The 21,460-nt window shown below is 56.3% G+C and overlaps 1 protein-coding gene across 4 annotated transcripts in view; it reads left to right on the top strand.

The window, feature by feature from the left end:
- The window catches only part of DSCAML1 (DS cell adhesion molecule like 1), a 92,775-nt gene that overhangs the window by 57,642 nt on the left and 13,673 nt on the right, over positions 1 to 21,460 (top strand). The window contains exons 4-16 of one of the 4 annotated variants that reach the window (XM_061368319.1): positions 7,087 to 7,233; positions 8,475 to 8,753; positions 9,536 to 9,811; positions 10,264 to 10,560; positions 12,264 to 12,536; positions 15,026 to 15,304; positions 15,563 to 15,682; positions 15,764 to 15,940; positions 19,684 to 19,883; positions 20,095 to 20,191; positions 20,303 to 20,431; positions 20,804 to 20,971; positions 21,125 to 21,195. In XM_061368319.1, coding sequence (XP_061224303.1) covers positions 7,087 to 7,233; positions 8,475 to 8,753; positions 9,536 to 9,811; positions 10,264 to 10,560; positions 12,264 to 12,536; positions 15,026 to 15,304; positions 15,563 to 15,682; positions 15,764 to 15,940; positions 19,684 to 19,883; positions 20,095 to 20,191; positions 20,303 to 20,431; positions 20,804 to 20,971; positions 21,125 to 21,195 — 2,513 coding nt within the window. Of the gene's footprint in view, positions 1 to 7,086; positions 7,234 to 8,474; positions 8,754 to 9,535; positions 9,812 to 10,263; positions 10,561 to 12,263; positions 12,537 to 15,025; positions 15,305 to 15,562; positions 15,683 to 15,763; positions 15,941 to 19,683; positions 19,884 to 20,094; positions 20,192 to 20,302; positions 20,432 to 20,803; positions 20,972 to 21,124; positions 21,196 to 21,460 lie in introns of those variants that run through there. The other 3 variants (XM_061368320.1, XM_061368321.1, XM_061368322.1) reach the window with 3 other exon arrangements.

Raw genomic sequence — 21,460 nt, 5'->3', positions numbered from 1 at the left:
TTTGACAATGTAAGTGGGGAAAATCATCCGCGTGTTATCCAGCAGCCTTACTCCTACTGCAATTACAGCGAAACTCCTGCAGACTGAAGTGGGGGCAAAGGATTTCCCCCTACACCGGTGTTTGTCTTTTCAAGATTTCCCAGGATTTGCTTGCAGATGGGAGGATTTGTTTCCCTTCATATTTTTAATAACCCGAGGTTGCTGATGAATGGCAAAGGACCGAAGTACCTGTTGTTTTCCCCTTTGTTTTCATTAGGCGTTTTCCATTTCTGTCATCCTCGACGATCGTGATTGATTTTTATGAGCAAATATCTTGGTTACAGCTATTTGGAATTGTTTGTAGGGTAATGTCTACAGCGGCAGCAAAACCCAATTTATAGATCAGGGCAGAATTGATGGGAATGGGGGAGAGAGTCGCTTGCTCTGTGCCACTGGTATATGCCAGGTGGATGGATGGCAAGAGCTGGTGCTGGGTTTGTGGCTGGGCAGAGCTGTGTGTTCACCGTGACCTTGGGCTGGGCACTTCGAAGGGCTGTTCTGGGAGTGAGCATGGCTCTGAGGAGGCTGTGACTGGGATAACATGAGATAATACAAGGGCATTGCAATGTTCTGTTCCTTCGGGTGGGCACATGTGCCCATGGCATTGGCCATACCGTTGGAGAAGGGATCTCCAGATGCATGCCCTTGTTTGCAAGCCCTTCTTCCGGAGGCTGTATTCCCCGTGCTGTACTTCATCCCAAAGCACCGGCCATCCCCTCAGCATCCCTCGCTCCAGCCATCCCCCAGGCTGGGTGCAGGAGCTGGGTACCACGGCAGGGAATCACATCTCAGCGATGCGGCGGTGAGGGTGGTGGAGGAGTCTGTTGTCCCCTGTTACCCTGGGGCTGATGGAAATGAGCTGACAGAACAGAGGCAGCATTAGCCTAATTATGGCCATACACACTACCTCGGTGCTGGATTTTCCTTTCTTAGCGACTTCCTGTTTTCTGCTTTGAGATGCAAATTTCTGCACAGTGCTCGATCCAGATTCTCTCTTCATTAGCATGAAATCGGGCTCGTTCCGCCGCCCTTTAAATAGCAAATTAAACCCAAACTGAGCCGTGGCGCACAAAGGCGGGTGAAGCCCCTGTGACTCGCGGGGGGCAGGAGGGGCCGGTGCGAAGCACGGCTCCGTTTGGGGAATCACTAAGCCTCGGCAGCGGTTTGCTGTGCCAGGCTTTGCTCCTCACGGCTGAGCAGGAGACGGAGTCAGCTCGGGAATGGCAGGCGGGCAGAGCTGCGGCTCGGAGGTGCTGCTGGGCACCAGCCCATGCTGGAGCCGAGGTGGGCACACACTGAGCCTGCAGACCGAAGCCTCCCATTGTGCTTCTTCCTGCGAAACGAGGCTTATCCTAATAGGAGGTTAAGAAAGAATGATGCCAGGAAAATCACTTTTTGAAATGAGTGTTATCTCAATGGGGTTCGTAGAGTTTATTTTCTGCCTGCTCCAGCTCAGCGCTAGGAGAGCTGCAAGCACAGGCAGCACTGCTCTGTGCTAAATGTCACTCCAGTAGTGCTGAGCTCGCCTTGGAAACAGAAACACAACCCTGGCTAAAGCAACGTGCCCGAGACGGGAGCTGTGCATCCCTCTGCCAGCCCCGCTGCTCCCGGGGATGTCTTTTGCCCGACGTCGCCTTTGCTCTCCCCTTCCCTCCCCCTGCTTGCTGTCACATAATGAGGTTGATAAGAAATTGTCTTGTTAACAGGATTAGTCATGGAAATCTCTAGTCCCCTCCTATTCATTTTGTAATGCTCTTCATCCTGTTCTCTCATTTTCCACCGGTATTACCCGGCTCCGGACCACCTGGAGAGATTCGTTCCTCCTCCCTTTTGGCTGCAGCCGGTGTGGCGGGTGCCGGGGATGCTCTGACCACTGCCCGGGGAGTTCCTTCTCCGTGGTGGGTTCCAGGGAAGCGTGTCATTCCTGAGTCGCTTACGCAAAGGAATGGAAGTGTGCTCAGACATTCCTTGTTTCCACGGCGTGTGCCCGTGAAAAGCTCCGCTGACTCGAAGGCAGATTAAAGCCCGGAGAGGCAGACTCTGCTCCCGCTGATGCCGTGTGAATCCAGGTCTGTGGGAAGCAGAGTTTCGGGTTTACCTCTAAGAAAGTGATGTGCAAGGCTGCCCCTTTGGTAAATAATTACTCTTGATTTAATAACTCCAACCAGCCCTGCAGGATGCCTTGCTTCCGAGGGAGCTCATAGAAAGAGATCTTCCTTAACATCTGTTTTCCCAAGTTTCCCGGCTTGTGAGCCCGTGTCTGGGAAGCAGCATCCAGGTAGCAGCAAATGCATGCTGTGAGTGCGTCCGGTGGGGAAGGCAGCGTCTGGAGCCGCCTCTCACCTATATAAACCGGCCCATTAACAGCAACATTTGTCATTATCTGGGGTGAAATGAAATTAATACTTGTGGTTTCCTCCAGCACCTACCCGCATCGCGTTAAAACGCAGCCTTTCACTTCCCCTCCCCAAAGGCTTCCCGTGCACAAAACCAGAGCTTCTCTTTCGCCTTTTGCTGCCCAGACAGCGGCATACAGACGGTAAAGGCATCGCACGGAGAGTAAAGGGACAGAGAGATGCTAATGGTTACATGGGCTGCCAGAGCCCGTGTACCGGGGAGCGGGGGGGGGCTGCAGCGCGGTGATTCCCACCCGGCGCGCTCCTTGTGAAGACGGTAATTCATCCACCGCGTCCCCTGTGCGGGCTCCCCCGGCTCCTCGGGAGCCCTTTGTCACGCTGCCGGTGATGAATTCCTTGCGGTGGGAATTGCACCTGAGAGCCGCGGTGTGAGACACTGGTGTGAGCTGCAGGCACCGATTTCACCCATCCCATCCTTGTGTTGGCGCCTGTTTTCCTCAAATCCCTGCCTCCGGAGGCTGTTTCTGCCCTTTCCTGCTCCGCACCGCATGGCCCTGGTCCTCTTGCAGGCTCTCTGTGCTGTGGGGAGAGGAGAGCACCCGGGAGTTGTGCCCCTTGGTGTGCGCTGGCTGCAGAGCCCCACTGATCCACAGGGATAGAGGGCTTATCCCTGGGGTGCCCAGGAATGGGGGCCTGGCACCGTGGCTGCCGGGTAGCAGAGTGCCAGGGAGGTGACAACGACATCCTTCCTTTAAACGTTTCCTGCGTGTCTCTCTCTCTCCTGTTTGTTCCCTCTCTCCCTCTCAGAAAAGCCATTTAAATGTAATTCCACTCTTAAACCCTCTCCCTCATGCGTGCCTAATGAACGTCAGGCAGAGGGGCCGGAAACGGGCCCGGATAGGATCCAATCTCGCCGAGTGTCGACAAGTCATTTGGAAGAAGCCCTGGGAGCGCGCCCGGTTTTATTACAGTGTAATTAGGAACAGAATCTTGTTGCGAGAGCAGAATGAGAGACGGGTGTTAATCCTGTAACGGGAGGAGACGGAGCCGTGCTTATAAAGGAGATTAAGGAGGGGAGGTGGAAAGCCGGTCACGGCTCCCTGATTTCCACCTCTCCTCTGCTGCTTCCCCCTCTCTGGCTCCGCAGCAGCAGCAGGACTGTGGCCGGGGGGTGCCTGCCCGTGCTCCTGCCGCAGCACTGGGAAAAGGGCTTGTGTTAATGTCCGGATCTCCAGGTCTGCGGGGAGATGCTCCCAGCAAAGCCTCTGGTGCCAGCAGGAGCAGGCGGCAGCTCCACAGGGCAATGGGCAGCCCATGTTGTGCCCTCTCTGGATGCAGCTACTGCAGTCGTGGGGATGAGTTTTCTGGGGCACAGTGCTTTCTTCAGGTAAAGGGTTGAGGAGGAGGAGGAGGACAGAGGAGCCCTTTGGCACAGAGCCTGACCCACTTGCTCGGCTGGCATTGATTGTGTTATGGATGCCCATGCAATTCGAGGTGGGAATGCTTGGCTGGGTGCACAGCAGCTCTGCCAGGCAGGAGAGATGTGCTGCCTCTGACAGGGCTGGGGAGCAGCCACCACTGTGCACTCCCTTGGGATCCCCACTGCAGCCAAACACGGACATCAGTCTCCTGGGTGTCATGCAGCTCTGATTGAATCTGCAGTTGTGCATCCTCTTTAATATCTCTGGGATGGATGGGTCTTTAATCTTGGGTTCCTTGTCCCCAGGGAAGCCCCATGCCAGGCAAATGCCATCCTGGAACAGCAGCCACAGCAGAAAAGTGCTGTTACAGCAGCAGCAAAGCACAGGCTTTGCCGGGGCTTCCCCTCCATGCCAAGTCCCCAGGAGATGCTTGTCACTGCAAACATGGCCAGGCATAGCACCAAGCACTTATTGGATTTGTCTGGGAAGCCTTGGGATGAGTATGCTCCAAGTATGGCTAATTCATAAATGCTGGCACCTATTGATTCTTCAGTACCAAGAGAAAGTTCTCTCGTTAGTCTCATGAACTATAAATGTGCTCCCTGCTGAAGCTCTGACCCCGTCAGCTTTGTGAATCTATACTGCATGGAGCAGCAGCTGTAACCTGTATCGACTGCAGCTTTCCTCCTGCAGCTGGAGGGGCCCTGGGACTGAGACAGGAGTCACCACGGGCTATGGGAGAGGATTTTGGTAACAGCAAATACGTGTCTGCATGTGTGTGTGTGACCCTCCTGGTGTTTGCCACGTGGGAGAGCCCCCCATTATCCTTGTGCTTCTCCCTGATTGAGGAGCAAGCTCCTGAGGCCGCTGGGGCTCCTCCTGGACAAAGGTGGATGAGAGGGGCTTTGGTGAGGCGCTTCCAGAGGCAGCAGCTCAGGTCTGGCTGCAGGGGTTATTAGAGGCACATTGCTGCCGTCTGACCACGGGTGTACTTAATCCTCTGCTCCCGTGAAGCTTTGAGAGATCTGATTTTATTCAGCGACCTTTGGCGTTAATCTCGCTGGCACACTCAGCACTAAGGCACTGTGGTGAGGTCTCTGTCAACGCCTATGACATCAGTTCAAAGCCACGGTTCACAAGGGGTTAAATGCCTCCTATCGCTCCATGGTAGACAGGTGGGTAGCAAACCCTGCAGATTCCAGGGTCAGTAGGTGCAGGAAGGGCTCAGTTTGTGCTCCCATCCAGCAGTGCCTCCATGTGCAGCTCTTCTCACCATCTCCTACAATCCAGGCAGGAGCTTGGGGCTCTGCTTGCCTTTGCCTCTTTGTGTGTGTGAGTTTGGCTCTCATGGACTGCTGCTGCCCCATGTCCCGGGGCAGGGATGCAGCGTGATGCTTTCTGGCTCCTCGCACACCGCAAGGCTTTGTTTCCAGAGCAGGAGCACAGCATGGGTGTGAGCGGGGCTGTGGTTAACCACGCACTGACTTGTGTATGGTTATATGGGGGCCAGTTGGGCTTGCTGAGGACTTTGTGAAATGTGGCTCCTGCTGCCATGGCAAGCTGCTGCCCCAAATTCCAGTGCAGCCAATGCTCTTCTCTTACTGGTTTGATGGGAGATGAAACATTAATGTTTGATTTGTGTGTTATCTCAGCTCGCTTGCAGGAGCACTGCCCCCTTCCCTCTTACAGAGGTTTTCACCAGTCCCTCGGTGCCTCCGGCTGATGGCACAGAGCACGAGATGCACCATGGAGCATCTGCTCCCAGTTGTATACTGGCGCAGTGGTCGTGCTGCTGTCCCTGTGCTGCAGCATGGAGGCAAAGCAGTGCCTGAGGTCTGGGGGGGCCCCTGACCCCTCCAAGCAGAGCTGGGGATGCAGGCACCCCAATGCTGTGGAGGTGTACGGATTGCAGCACATGGGAGGTGTGGGGATGGTCACACAGCACCGCATTCCTGCTGCTCCCAAGGAGAACCTGTGTCTCCTAATGGCAGCTAGGCTACATTGCCATTTCTTTGCTGTTTCAAGCCCCTAATACTCTTGTATCAAGCAATTAGTGTCAAGCACACACATCAAGCTAAGCTGCAGCTGGAGCGGGGTAGTGCCAGCAGAGCTCAGGGCTGCCGCTGCCTTGGCTCGTGCTGGGGCTGTGCTCCCTGGGTGAAGAGCCCTGTTTCCTGCCAGTCTGTCACCTCAAGTGCTCACAGGGTGAGACCGCTGCGGTCCTGTCCCTGCAGCTAGGCTGCTCTGGGAGCGTGTCTCTAGTCCTGTACTGCGCTCGTGCTCCTCCTGCATTGATGGATTTGACTCCATCTAGACCAGAAATATCCTTCCAGAAGAAAACCACAGTGAGCGGCCTCATCAACGAGATCCTGGTTTGCCAGGCACTGTGCAGGAGCTGTTTGCAGCCATCACTGTTTTAAAGGCTGGGTTTAAAGGTTTTATCTCTGAACACGCAGCTCTACTTCTGCCTCTCTGCATTTGTTGGGCTGGGTACGGGGTGGTTTGACTGGCAACGATCGACGGACTTCCCAGTCCCAGCTGAGGCTCAGTGGTGGCTGGTGCTGGAAGAAACCCCAGAGGAGCCGGGTTTGAAGTCTTGCTGTCACTGTTGGCACTGGCAGTGGGGCAGGGGACCTTCTCCCCACTCCCTCTGCCTACCCTGCTCTCTGTGTAGCTGCTCTGTTGTGCCACAGTGCAGCTCTTTCCATTCCTGTTAATTGCTGCTCTTATTCATGATGGATTATAGGGGCCAGGCTGGCTCCATGAGCAGACCCAAGGGTTCTTTCCCCATGTGCTTTAGCATGCGCCAGGCTCCAAAACTCACTGCCTGGAGAGGGCTGTGCTGCCCTGCCTGCTCTCCTGCATCCTCCTCCCAGGGCTCAAATACCAGCTGAAGCCCTTATTTGTTTTCACATGCTTCTAAGTAAGTTAAGCTAATTATTAACTCAGCGGGACAGACTCACTTTTAATTGTGGCGTTGCTATGCAGCGTGGTGGCGGAGCATCGTGCTGCCAGAGCATCGTGCTGTGCGCTCCCCTCCTCATCCTCTGCAGCCACACTGTTGCTGCATCTCTGTGGCCAGAGCTCATTGCTGAATCTAAGCCCTAGGAGGTGCGTGCTTGGGTTGGGTGCACTTGCTGCAGGATGAGTGTTGGAGGGCACAATGCTGTGCCCATGAACAGGGGCTGCTGCTGCAATGAGGCTGCAATGGCAAGTGCTAGGTCAGAGCTGGCTCACTCACCCTTCTCCTCCTCCCTTTGTGTCTCCAGAAAATAGGTTTTTTATTACTTCTTATGGAGGTTTGTACATATCGGACGTGCAGAAGGAAGATGCCTTGTCCACCTACAGGTGTATCACCAAGCACAAATACAGCGGGGAGACACGGCAGAGCAACGGAGCCAGGCTCTCGGTCTCAGGTGAGCACGTGGCTGCGGGTGATGGGAGCCCTGCCTGCAGGCCTGATGCAGCTCAAGGTGTCCATCCCTGCCTGTGTGCCAGATCCCTGCCTGCCCACTGTGTGCCTGGCCTCCTTGGGTGCAGGAGGGAGAGATGGCATCGCTACCTCCCATCCCTGCAGCAAGAGGACGTCCCAGTGCGGGGGTAGGAGGTCCCATTGGGGCTATACAAGGGGTTTGTGCTGTTTCCCATGTACCCCCAAGCACGCATCCCGCAATGCTGGCCGCAGCCGCGCTGCGCGGTACCCGGAGCGAGAGGCGACGGGGTGCGATGGGATGCGATGTGACAGCCCGCGATGTGAGCAGCCTGACGCGATGTGACGAACATGCAAGCGATACTGCAGCGCAGGCAGTGCAGTCCCCAGTGCCGGGTGTCCCGGGGCGCTCCCGGCTCCGCTCACTGCCCAAATTACTCTGCTCGGGAGGGACTTCGCCTGACTCGCAGTCGCTCGGCTGCGGCGCGCCCGCTGCCTGCCATATGTTTTGCCTGTCCTCGGGTGCACAGGCTGTGGCTTCCACATTAGCTCCTCAAATTAACCCCACAGAGGGTAAGGAAGGGGTCTAGGCTGGGATGGGGCATCCCTGACCTTCCCTATGCCTCTTAGAGACACAAGGATCCCATGTCCCTGCTCCAAGGATCCCATGTAGCCGCTGAATGTCCCATCCCCTCCCCATGCATGTTCGATCTGTCCCATTCCCCTCCTGCTCGCTGTCATTACTGACACGTCACAGCATTTCACTTCTGTTTGGGAGTAATGAAAGAGGTTTCTTTCCCCTGGAATTTAATTTCACGCCTGAGACTTGGTGATTAATTTTCTCCTTTCCCAGCTGCCTGATGGGCCCCTTTGCTTGTACATTTTGAAATGTGCCACAGAATTTGTGTATTTTGCACCAATTAGGTGTCACCTTGAGTAATTCCTCCGGTGCTGAGTTTATTCATCCCGTCAGATAGTGAGATGCATTTTCCCACCCACCAGCCCTGGCTCCCAAGGGGTGCACTGGATGTCCCAGGTTGCCCAGGCCACCCTGTGCCCAATGAGGATGTGGCTGGCATCCTGCCCAGCAGAGCCATTGGCTGATGGGGATGGGGTTAGCTGCTCTCATGGCTGGGGCATGGTGGTGATGGTGTCACCATACCAGGGCCTTTCCTGCTGTCCCTGTGTCCTTCTTCTCCACATGAGCCTGTTTCCTCTCCAACCCAGACCCGGCAGAGTCCATCCCCACGATGCTAGACAGCTTCCAGTCACGGGAGGTGAGGGCAGGCCGCCCGGTGGAGCTGCCCTGCATTGCTTCGGGGTACCCCAACCCGGCCGTGCGGTGGATCAAGGACGGGCGCCCGCTGCCCGCCGAGAGCCGCTGGACCAAGCGCATCACGGGGCTGAGCATCAGTGACCTGCGCGTGGAGGACAGCGGGACCTACATCTGCGAGGTGACCAACACCTTCGGGTCCGCAGAGGTCACGGGGACCCTCACGGTCATAGGTGAGAGCTGGCGGGGAGGCTCCTGTCCTCGGCCTTCTTTAACATAAACCTTTATAAAGCCTTAATGGTTTTACACAGGCACAGAAATTATGAGCCTTGTATTTCAGCATCGCATGCTGGAAGCGATGCAGCGTGTGCAATGTGGTGCTGAGAGCACTTGCAGGAGGTTTATCACGCTGCAGCAGCGGGGATGCAGACATCCCCTGATTTACTGCTTCAGTCAGGGCAGGGCGAGGGGCCTCGGGACCATTCAGAGCAGTGCTGGGGGATGTAAATTGCTGGCTGGTGATGTTGGTTTTACATTAGGTGCCTCTGTGCTTTGTTTGGTTGATTTACATAAAAGAAGCTGCAACCAAACAGTAAACACCATCTGGGCAGGCCAAGTATTCATCATGTGCTTTGTTCCTTGTCTCCTGTCACTGGCATCTTGGTGGTACCAGAGCTGCTGGAACCAGCATGCACTGCGTGGGCCTTACCTGGAGCGGCACTGTGGCGAGCACAGAATGCTGAGAGCCACCCTGGCACATCCCCAGCTCCATGTTGTCCCCATCACACCAACCGTGTCCTCTTGCAGCCACCCTGCCACCTCCCCACCAGGAGGAGGGCTGACACTAAAAGCTAGGCTGTCAGCAGCAGGGGCAGTGGGGTGGCCGCCTGCCTGTGTGCAGTGACATTTTACATGTAGTCCGGCTGGTGCTTCCAGGGCAGGAAAGGCAGAGAGGCACAGGAACAGTGAGACACCATCACCAACACCTCGCCCGCTCTCACCCTTTCTCACACAGACCCTCTGCGTGTGACCCTCACACCAAAGAAGCTCAAAACAGGCATCGGCAGCACCGTCATCCTCTCTTGTGCCCTCAGCGGGTCCCCCGAGTACGTTATCCGCTGGTACCGCAACACGGACCTCGTGGTGGTGGATGACTACATCTCCATCCGGGGCATCAGCAACGAGACCCTCCTCATCACGGCTGCGCAGAAGAGCCATTCTGGAGCCTACCAGTGCTTTGCCACCCGCAAGTCCCAGACAGCACAGGACTTCTCCATCATCATGCTGGAGGGTGAGCTGGCTTCCTTGGGCACGGTAGGGAGGGCTTTCCTTGGTCCCTCTCCAAGCTGCCGCATTCCCGAGGTGCAGCAGGATGCTTTGTGCATGGCTGGAGTGCAGTGAGACCTGCAAGGGTGGGGGATCCTGGGGCCAGACTGGTCCTAGCATACTTCTTGGGCTTTGCATGCCATCTGCAAGCAACTTAGGGATGCAGCACAGCTGGGATGGGGAAGGACCAGAATAAGAGCTGACTTACCCATCCCCATCCCCTGGGCCAGGCAGGTGTCCCCTCTCCGATGCGCATCACTGGGTGTCTGGACCAGGGATGCGTCCCTCAGCATCTCCCCGCTGCAGGGGTGCGTGGCAGGGATGCAGGGCTCCCCTCCAGGCGGGAGCTCAAAGCCGGGTGACTCTGCTGCCGGTGCCTGCCGCTCCCTGACCCCCGTCCCGCTGGGTGCCCCCCAGATGGGACCCCCCGCATCGTCTCCTCCTTCAGCGAGAAGGTGGTCAACCCGGGGGAGCAGTTCTCCCTGATGTGTGCCGCCAAGGGGGCCCCGCCGCCGACTGTGACCTGGGCACTGGACGACGAGCCCATCCCGCGGGACAGCGGGCACCGCACCAACCAGTACACCATGTCGGATGGCACCACGGTCAGCCACATGAACGTGACGAGCCCGCAGATCAAGGACGGCGGCGTGTACCGGTGCACCGCGCGGAACTCGGTGGGCAGCGCCGAATACCAAGCGCGAATAAACGTAAGAGGTGCCTGTCTACTTTTAAATATCAGAATAGGACTTGTACTGGGCTTTTGGTTGTGTTCTGTTCCCTAGCCGATGGCTCTTCCTCACCTCTCCATCCTCCTCCGAGCTGCAGGGGTCTCCCTGGCTGCCCCGATCCCATCCCCTGATCCCCACTTGCTCACACGCCTGCCCACAGCGTTGAGCTTCCCTGGCATTTAAAACCAGGAATTTAAGTGCACAGCACTTGGTGACTTTGGAAAACCAGAGCTTGGCTTTGCAGGGGGAAAAAGGCAGCGTTCTCCCCATTGGGGTCCTGCCAAGGGGCTGTTCAACAGCTCCCCAGGGAACCCTGAGCATGGAGAAGGCCATGGTGAGCACAGAAGCATCCCATGCTCTCCCATGCTCTCCCTGGCAGGGAACGTGCCTGCCGGCGCAGGGATCTCCTTGACAAACGATGATGAGGCAGCACGTGAAATCGTGGAAAATGAGCTTTGATTTGTCATGTCTGTGTTTTCTTTGTCTGCTAAAAGCCATGGCCGCGTTAATCACCGCGTTGTTACGGCTGGAGCGTGGTGCTCGGTGTATTACAGGGAACGCTTTTAGGCACGGGGTATGGCATAAGCCCCTGCCCATTCATAAACACCAATTAAAGCTTCCAAGCTTACAGGTGGGAGCGAGGCAGAGGCAAGGAGGGGTGAAGGGCTGGGTTTGCTGGGTCTCAGGTTTGCAATGGATCTGGTGGCTTTCTGGCTGGGATCCCAGGAGAGCCGGGATTTTGCTGCCGTTTACTGCTAAATTTGGAGCGAGTTCATCCCTCAGCAGTGAGAAGCCAGATCAGCTTTTTCAGTGATGCCTTGCCTTGTCTCCCTTGTTCCTCTCCCAGCTCTTGATGGGCTGTCACTAGATAAGATTCAGGCTTTTTTTGCCCTGGAATGGAGCAAGTCCCTCAGACAGGCCCCGGAGACAGTTGCAGAGCCAGATGCTAATTTCTTTTTTCCTGCTCCTTTTCTTAACAAGTCCCAGCATGAGAATCACCATCCATTGGCTTATCCTGAGTGTCTGTTAAGCCGTTATCCTGCTCTGCCCTTAGGACTAGGAGTCAAGATAGGGTTAAGCTTTCGATTAGTCTGCTATTTTATGCAGTGGCTGGGAGAACAATGTAATTATTGATGCATGAAACCTCTTGTTGAAATTACTCACCTGCAGCATCCTGCCAGCACGGGAGCCAGCCAGAACGTGGTGACTGTCTGGCTTTTCAGCCACACTCAGTTTGCCAGTGGGAGGCTGAGAGGGGTGTGTTTTAGGGGAGGTGAAATACACATTTCCCAATGGAAGCCAGCTCCCAGAGCAGCTCTTGTCAAGGATGCTTGGCACAAGCAGCTTCCTTCCAAGCGAGGCAGCGTAGCTGTAGATGGGGGGAGTGTTCCCCGGCCCTCTGCAGTCCCTGTGGCTGAAAGCACTGCTTAAAGGAGCTGGTAGAGGACCACAGCCACCATTCACAGCAGCACTGCTGTAGGCATGTGTGATAGCTATCACATCTAGCCAATGAGCGTGCTCGGAGAGGAGCCCATGCCAGCTCCTCACCCAAAGCCAGGATGGGTCCCAACCGTTCTGGTTACCTCCTTCGCCTGTGAGGCTCATGTGAAATAGCAGCAGATCTACATGCAACCAAACCGCCCTTCGGAATTAACCTAGCCTGCCTCTTCCTTCCTCCCCAATATGTAGGTCCCCCGAGCATCCGAGCAATGAAGAACATAACAGCGGTAGCGGGTAGGGACACTTTCATCAACTGCAGGGTGATCGGGTACCCGTATTACTCCATCAAGTGGTACAAGGACTCTCTGCTGCTGCCCGATAATCACCGCCAAGTGGTCTTTGAAAACGGGACTCTAAAGCTGATGGACGTCCAGAAAGGCATGGATGAGGGAGAGTATCTGTGCAGCGTGCTGATCCAGCCCCAGCTCTCCATCAGTCAGAGCGTCCACGTCACGGTGAAAGGTAAGCTGCTGGAGAGGCTTTCCCTGGATCAGATGGAGAGGCCAAGCAAGTCATGCTGGGGACATCTGTGCTATGGGATGGAGGCAGAGAACATTGCACAGGATACTCCATGGTTATGCAGTGGCTGTGCCTGCAGGAGCTCAGCTCCACTGCAGCATCCCTGGGGAGCTGGCTCAGCTCCTGCAGAGTGGGTACCTGGTGCTGCATGTGCCAGCAGCTTCTCTGAGCCACGCTGTATCCATTTCCCACTACAAGCAATGGAGCAAGGATTTACTGTGTAAACACAGCGTATTAAAACATCTAACCTTTGCTTGGATCACCTTCACCCATGTTTTTCTCTGTGTGTTAGCTTTTTAAAATATAATACTCTTGGTCTTCCGAGCGCACAGAACATCTTAAAAGCTTCTCCAGGCCATCAATTATTCAGTCCCATTGAGGGAGCTATCAGTCCTAATGAATTGAGCCGGATGCGTTCCCTGCCAGTGACTCGCTGAGATTGTGCTGAGCTCCGTATCTCCCGTGCTCAGAGTTGTCGGGTCGTCCCTGCCCGTCACCAGGGCGGTGTTTGCAGTAAATCATTCAGACAAACAGAGCCGCGCTGGGGCCGGAGCTGGCCAATTGTCTTTCTCTGTCTCACCCAGCAGGGTATTTATGGACTGGATTTGTTCTGATCCCCCTCCTTCCCCTCCCATCCACCATTTTCTTATTAGGAATCAGGTTAGCAAGAGAGTGCATCAAGCTGATTATAGATGCTACCCCTTGATTAGCTAATGCTCTTCTCCAAGGCTTTGCAAAGGGAAGAGTAGACTGCAGGTAACCTAAGGCAGCGCGGAGAGGACCTCTCTCCCCTTGGGTCTGCAGTGCAGGGGACAGCCAGCCCTGCTTTCCTCACTTAATACAAAGCCCCTTCCTGTGTGGGAGCCTCAGGGCTTGAAAAGGGGCCAGGGCTGTGTAAATACTGATCTTCTTCTGGGGAGTGTGGGACAGGCACGGCTGGTGTGGAGAGAGGGTCTATAGGTCTTCATTCCATGGCTGCCCGAGATATCCCATGGCCCCACTTGCTCCATTCCTTGTCTGCTCCAGCCAGCAGGTAAAAGGCCTGTGGAAAAGAATTGCAAAGCCCTAGAAGAGAGTCAGAGCGGAGTGAATAAATGTAACTGCACAGCACGAGGAGCACAGGGTGGCGTGGAGCGCTGTAAAGCTTTTATTGCCACAAGTGCCTGCCACCGCATTAACTGCCACCAGTGAGTTATGCAGGTCTTCCCAAGCATGTGGTAGTAAAAGCTCTACAGCTCCCCTCCAGCGCTGCTCCCCAGGGACTGGGGGTGAACAGCAGCCCCCAGCCTTGCACTGAGGGACACTCGTGCCCTGGTTTAGATGCTGCCCTGCCTCGGTGACTGGCGTTTTGGGGACCACAGTGCTGACAGCAGCCAGCAGTGCTGGGGCACCATCGGGGTGATGCTGTTTGCCAGGGTTCCCCACCAGGGCTGCTGTGCCTGGCTGGGCTGGGAGACCCTCATGCATTGTCCTGGGGTATGGACTTGCAGCCAGCTCCTGCTGCAGGCACACGAGAGCCTGGGAGCACTGGAGAAGGAGTCGCAATGGGAAATGAACTGGGAAGGGGAATTGCAAGCTCTGGTTGTGGGGAGCTTGAGCAGGGGTAGCTCTTCTGTTGAGGGAACCTGTCCTTTTTGCGGTGGCTGGAACGCAGCCGGTGGGGAGTGTTTGAAGAGGCGTGGATCCTCAAGCCCATCCCCACTCTGCAATAGACTGCAGTGCATTCCCAATTAATTATTCATTAATTATGGAAAGCAGGCGGCTCTGGCTCCATGTCTCCAGCAGCTCGAGCCACGCTGCTGTAGCTGGAGAAGGCGCAGGCACTACCTTGGTCAGTGTGGGGCCAGGCAGAGCCCTGGAGCAGAGACCTTTGCGATGCGCTGGGCTGGGCATGGGGTGTTGATGGGAGCCCAGGGCTGGGCAGGGAGCTGCTGCTCGGCCTGTACAAGAGGGCAGCTCGTGTCTGCTGAAGGGACAATTGGCAGCCTGCTAATTGAATTAGGGAGACTGCGGAAAGAGGATCTCATCTTCCAGGTGCTGAGCTAATTGTCTCCCTCTCTCCGCTTTCTTCCCCCTCCCACATTGCCAGAGATGCTGCGGTTGCCTAATTAAGTTATCAGAAAGATAATGGCTGGTTCTGAATCCGGTGCCTTTAAGAAGAGCATCCATCTAATGAGTGCTTTTTCTGCAAGCAGATAAATGCTGAGGCGGAATTTCAGCTGGCACACGCAGGGGGGTGGCCGGGGCTTCCCCGGAGCAGGGCCTGCTCTGCTGTGCTCTGCAGGTCGCTGTTTCTCCATCCTGCTCTTAGCACGGTGGGAGAAGTCTTCTGCTGTTCTCTGCCTTAATTCCTGGGCAGCATCTCCCCCAAGCCCCACTGCAGCCCATCCCTGCATGGGCTCTGCAGTGTGCTCTGCCTCTCCCTTCAACAGTCCCACCTCTGATCCAGCCCTTCGAGTTCCCTCCAGCCTCCATCGGGCAGCTCCTCTACATCCCCTGCGTGGTGTCCTCCGGGGACATGCCCATCCACATCACCTGGAGGAAGGACGGGCACGTCATCCTCTCCGGCTCCGGCGTCACCATCGAGAGCAAGGAGTTCATGAGCTCCCTGCAGATCTCCAGCGTGTCCCTCAAGCACAATGGCAACTACACCTGCATCGCCAGCAATGACGCTGCCACGGTCAGCCGGGAGCGGCAGCTCATCGTGCGGGGTGAGTGCCATGGGGCACATCCAGCCTGGTCCTGATCCTGCTGCCATGGAGGGCGAACAGCAAGGGGTAGGGAACAGAGATAAGTGGTAAGGGTAGAAGGAGAGAACGCTGTTCTCTGGTTGTAGAAGAGGCACAGCAGCAGGTGAGGAGGGCGAGGAGCAGGGCTGAGCCAGGGCACCCGTGTGCCCACGAGCAGGGAGGAATTGCACGGCACTGATGGGTTTCTTGCTACAGTGACCATCTTTTCTCTCCAATTAGTGCCTCCTCGGTTTGTGGTGCAACCCAACAACCAAGATGGCATTTACGGAAAAGCAGGGGTGCTGAATTGCTCCGTTGATGGTTACCCGCCTCCGAAAGTCATGTGGAAACACGCGAAAGGTAGGGGTGGGACACGGCAGCGAGGGTGGGGACAGCACTGTTCAGCACGGTGCCTCACTGGTGCCCTGTGTCCCCTCCTAGGGAGCGGCAACCCCCAGCAGTACCACCCCATACCCCTCACGGGCCGCATCCAGATCCTGCCCAACAGCTCCCTGCTCATCCGCCACGTGCTGGAGGAGGACATCGGCTACTACCTCTGCCAGGCCAGCAACGGCGTGGGCACGGACATCAGCAAGTCCATGTTTCTCACCGTGAAGAGTAAGTAGCCAGGGCTGTGCCGGGGGGAGCAGAGCGTGCCGGTGAAGGTGGCTGTGGCTGTGGGGTGGGTGCTTGTGAGCAAAAGGTTCCTGCTGCACCAGCCTGGCTCTGGCCTCAGACCGCGCATCCCCGCGATCGATGCGCGGCCAGGGGAGGGCATTGATTCTGCTCCTCCAGGGACCTGCTTCCCTTTCAGTATTAAACACACTTTGTCTTTAATAAAACCGAGCAATCAATCTACATCATCCAGAAGGAAAGGAAATAGCTGAGCTACTCTGACAGGGCTGGGCTGGCAAGTGTTGCTAGACACCATGTTTAAGCTGCGCTTATTATTGGATTCCTCTCCTGCTGCTACCAGAGGAATGCATAATCTCCAGCCCCTCTCTGTTTATTTGGGCTGTTGGTGCTGTGAGCATTCAGACCTCAAAAAGGAGGTGATGGAGGGAGGACCAGCCTATCACACTTGCTCTTGGGCAGCTCCAGAGTGGAGCCAAGTGCTGTGTTCTGTGGTGTTTCTCTCGGTGCCTGTCCCCTCCTGCTTCCCCCGGTGTCTGCTCCCCTCCCCATCCGCTGTGTAATTTATCCCGCCGACTGATGAATCAAACCCAGCCACTTCAAACAAGGCACTTCAATGAGGCGCAGGTACAAAGTCGAGGCGATTAATCCCGAGCGAGCGCGCAGAAGTCTCGAGCCTGAACTGTTGCCTTGTCCCTGCTATCCGCTGTAATTGCATCCCAGGACAGGTTGCTTGCTGACTTGAAGAGCACGTAACCTTATTATGCATGTGCTTTCCCATTTCCTGGAGCCCTCGCTGCCTTTGAACAGGGCTGGATGAATAGGTAGACAAAGCGCCACAGCCAATTAAGCATTATATGGGGCTCTTTGGTTTGTTTCGGTGTGGGATTTTTGTTTGTTTAGTGAAATGTCAGGCCAATTAAAGCGATCTCAGCACTGGCTTTCCTGGGAAGCCAGGCCACTGCGGACAGAGTCAAATGGAAGTGAATCAGAGCCCAGACAACGGGTGCTGGTGGTCAGCAGGGGAGAGGGGAGCAGCCAGCCCCCATCTGCACATCCCCTGCCCTGATACCACAGCAATGAGCAAGCCAGGGCACCCACATCATGCTTCAGACAAGTGAGTGCAGTCCTTGCAGAGCACTGGCAGCTGCACCATCAGGTGATGGGCAAGGAAAGCTGCCCAGCTTCCTACCACTCCAGGAGTGTAACTTTCGGTGCCCCAGCCCAAAGCACTTGCTTTGCTCCAGCCCATGGGTAACACACTCAGGCTCGTATCTGGGATCATCAGAGTCTGTAAGGTGGTGAATGCTGGAGGATGGGCATGTGAACCTGGGCGAACACAGGGCGCAGGTGAGGAGACCACTGGTGCATGATAAATGCCATTTAGCACATGGCTGCGTGCCTTCCCGGGTGTTGAGAGCAGAGCATGTGGGATGGACAGGGTCACATCCCGGTTGTGCCGCGCTGCCGGAGTGGTGGCAGTGCTTGGAAAGGGGGATCCTCTCATCCATCCTCCCTGGTGCTGTGCTGGGGTGCTGCCTGTGTGCCATGGGCACAGCCATGTTTGGAGGTGTGCTGCCGTACAGCAAGAGCACAACTGATTGCTTCCACACAATTTGAATTAATCTCATGCTTCAGGTGGAGCTCAGCTAATCAGTGTAGAAAGGAAGCTGAAACTGCAATCAAATTAACATCACAGAGCCGGCTCCAAACAAGAGAGAGGGGGGCGAGGGAGGCACAGCCCTTGTCACTGTTCTCATTCAGTTGTCACCACAGGGCTGCAGAGCAGCCCCAGCGCCCTGCAGGATGTCAGTGAGCTGGTGACTCTCTTTGTAGCCAGGCTTATCTCTGCCCAGCAAGCAGGACCAGCCTCTTGTCGGGGCCTTGTTAACAAGGCAGCGATGCGTGGCAGGGCAGTGGAGAGGGATGGGGAGGACAGAAAGCATTGGAGGCTCTGTTTGAGGGAAGCCTGTCTGCACGGCAGCACTGCCCTGGCTCTGACAGCCAGGAACCAGCATTACCAATGTCACTGCACCCAGAGGTGCAGCCCTCAGAGGGTCCCAAGTGATGCCGTCCCCCTGTGAGCAGCAGAGCTGCTCAGGGCATGTGTCCAGTACCGGAGCGCAGGAGGTGCTGCCTCTGCACCCTGGTCTGTGCTGTCTGCATGGCTGGTTGAGGTTTTCTAATGGCTTGTTCTGCTGCTTCACCTGCTCCGGACTGCGTGCCGCCCTGCTGGGACCCCAGCAACTGAGGGAGGTTGATATGTTTGCATCCAAGGAGCTGCTTTTAATCAAACATCAATAAGTGCATTTCAGCGAAGCACAGCCTGAAACGGAGCTCCCCTCCTGGGGCTGCTGCCTCCACGGCTGCTGCAGCCCTGTTCTGCCCCTTTGGCCCCTGTGGCCATGCACCCCCTCTGCACTGCACTGGCCTCAGCCTGGGCTAGAGGAAGGCTGCTTGCAGGGTAGCAGTGCCCCTCTCCCTGGCATAGCCCTGGCATCGGGCTCCAGGCAGGCAGAGCCACTGGGACTGAGGGAAGAGGGTGTGCAGCATAGGACAGGATGGGGCAGAGCCAGGAGAAGCCTTGTTCTGTTTGTTGTAGCCCTTGGTTTGCTGTGCCCTGCGCTGTGTGTCCAAGCACTGCCCCAGCAACCCTGCCCTGCTCGCAGGCCCTTGGGGCAGGGTTGCTATGGGGCACTGCCAGCGGGCACCACACTGGGCATCACTCTGTCCCAGCCATGTGGGTGCCTGCCCTGCACCCCTCAAACACCAGCAGCTGGGGAGGAAAGGTTTCCTTAGCTGTTAATTGAATTACATTGCCACAGAAAGCCGAGAAGTCGTAGCTCATTAGAGCCTCTTGTGTCCCATTATAACAGTGTGTGTTGCCTCTGCGGATCGTCATTACCATATATTACTGCGGGACTCAGCAGCACTGTTTGTTTATGCATTACATTTTTCCCTGCTTAGCCAGGCTGCCCTGGCCCCCCAGCCCATGGCCCCTGCATGGTGCACACCATGGGTGTCCCATTGCATGGCACAGGGTCAGCACCAGGGCTTGGCTTTGGAGCAGTGAGCCTGTGGGGAGGTTACAGCCACCCCTCACAGCAAGAAGTGCTGCTGCAGCACACGGGGACAGGAGGAGGCAGCTTCATGCCAGGGCTGTGGGTGCTTGGCAGCACCAAGGGCCATTCCTGACCATGCTGCTTGGGCAGCCCTGGGATGCACCCACACTGGGTGCTGCAGCCCCCCAGGTGGTGAGCGTGGTGTGGGGGTCCCCATCATCCTCATTTGTGTATTGGGGTGGCTATGGAAGTGATATCTGCAATGCAAAGGCGGCCTTGCTGATGTGAAATGGCACTCTATATTCTGCCCAGGTTTATATGAGTGAATTATGCAAATCCGTGATGGAAAACATTCTTCCTCTCATCCTCGGGAGTGTAAAACCTTAGTCAATAATTCATACCCACACGTCTCAGACTGGAGGCTTTCTCTTCATTATAGTGTGCGCTTGGTTATTTGTCTTTCACGTTTTATTGTCTACCCCGGTGTAATGCTATGCATTATAAAATTTATCTGCTTCATTATTTTATGATGCTGAGCTGTATAATGCAGCGAGACGGTTCCGCTCCGGGCTGCGTGGCCTCCTGCTGAGACCCGCATCCACCCCACTGGGCTGGGACTGGGAACCATAGTGTCCCTCCCCCCGGTGACACCCTGCCTCCCCACAGTCCCGGCCATGATCACCTCCCACCCCAACACCACCATCGCCATCAAGGGGCAGACCAAGGAGCTCAACTGCACGGCGCGGGGCGAGCGGCCCATCATCATCCGCTGGGAGAAGGGCGACACCGTCATTGACCCCGACCGCAACATGCGCTACGCCATCACCACCAAGGACAACGGCGACGAGGTCATCTCCACCCTCAAGGTGAGGGCTTGGGTCTTGCACCCACCTGGGCTGCCTGGTGCCTTGCATGGGTCTGAGCCAGGGGATGGGAGGTTGGGAGGGTGACCTGCTTCCATGGGCACAGGTCCCGCAGGGCTGGGAGCAGGCTGCGGCACCGGGGAAAGGCAGGGACACGGTGTTCAGGGCAGCTCAGCCTAACCTGACTCCTCTTCTCTCCCTGAAACCTTCACAGCTGAAACCAGCTGACCGTGGGGACTCGGTCTTCTTCTCCTGTCATGCCATCAACTCCTATGGTGAGGACAGAGGCTTGATCCAGCTCACCGTCCAAGGTACTCATTCCTCTATGTGCGAGCCCCTGGGTGCAAAGCCTCGCTGCGAGCATCCCCTGATCCTGGAGGCTTTGCTTCCTGTCACCCCTCACCTGCCCCTGTGTCCCCAAGAGCCCCCTGACCCACCAGAGCTGGAGATCCGGGAGGTGAAGGCCCGCAGTATGAACCTGCGGTGGACGCAGCGGTTTGATGGCAACAGCATCATCACCGGCTTCGATATCGAGTACAAGAACAAGTCGGGTAGGTGACGGCCACCCTCCCCTTCCCTCTCCTCCCCGTGGGGCTGTGCTGTGGCCGCTGTGGCCTGGCACCTCCGGGGGAATAGCCTGCATCCCAGTGCCTTTGATGAAGAAAGGAGAGAGCGGCATTAATGAAATATGTTAATTTCTGTGGGATGGGAGCATTTGAAAGGGAATATTAAAAGAGACAATATTTGCAAAAGCCAGCCCCGGCCTGCACAACAGCGAGGAGGGGGAAGCAGCACTCCTCCGTGGAGGCTGGAGATGAAAGCTGTAGGTGCTTGGGGCCTTCACCTACCTGAGCATGGCTCTCTCGGTGCTGCAGACCCTGGGGTGGGATGCAGGTGCTGATCCTCCCACCTTGGTTTGGCAGATTCCTGGGATTTCAAGCAGTCTACGCGCAACATCTCCCCCACCATCAACCAGGCCAACATCGTGGACCTGCACCCGGCCTCCGTGTACAGCATCCGCATGTACTCCTTCAACAAGATCGGGCGCAGCGAGCCGAGCAAGGAGCTCACCATCAGCACGGAGGAAGCAGGTACCGCTCCCAGCATGGGCACAGGGACTGGCGGGCAGGGGGTGTATGGGTGAATCTGGCTGTGGCACAGCTCTCCTGAAGCCAGTATTTCCTGATGGGAAAGTCCTTTCCCTGATGCTGCTCAACGTGTGCACTTGCTCTGTCTCTCCACAGCTCCTGATGGGCCTCCGATGGATGTCACCTTGCAGCCGATGACATCCCAGAGCATTCAAGTCACCTGGAAGGTGAGCAGGACTGGGGTGATGCATGGGATATCCCTGGGCATGGGCAATTGGGCAGCAGCAGATGCCATCCTGAGCCTTTGCAGTGATGGCTTGTGCTGGGAGCTGGCCCTTGTGTCAGTGGTACAATGAAATGAGAACCTGGAGGCTGGGTGTGAGCTCGCTCGCTGCACAGGGCCTTTATTCATCACAATATATAACAAGCTCGTTATCTCATAGGCTGTCCATGGGGGAGCGAGGGTGAATACGTAAAAGGCCAGACATTGGG

The sequence above is a fragment of the Neopsephotus bourkii genome, unplaced genomic scaffold (genome assembly GCF_033783945.1).
Source record: "Neopsephotus bourkii isolate Nb327-2 ecotype Australia unplaced genomic scaffold, CSIRO-AGI_Nbou_v1 NB_1433, whole genome shotgun sequence".
Taxonomy (NCBI): domain Eukaryota; kingdom Metazoa; phylum Chordata; class Aves; order Psittaciformes; family Psittacidae; genus Neopsephotus; species Neopsephotus bourkii.
This window is presented reverse-complemented; position numbering and strand designations above follow the sequence as displayed.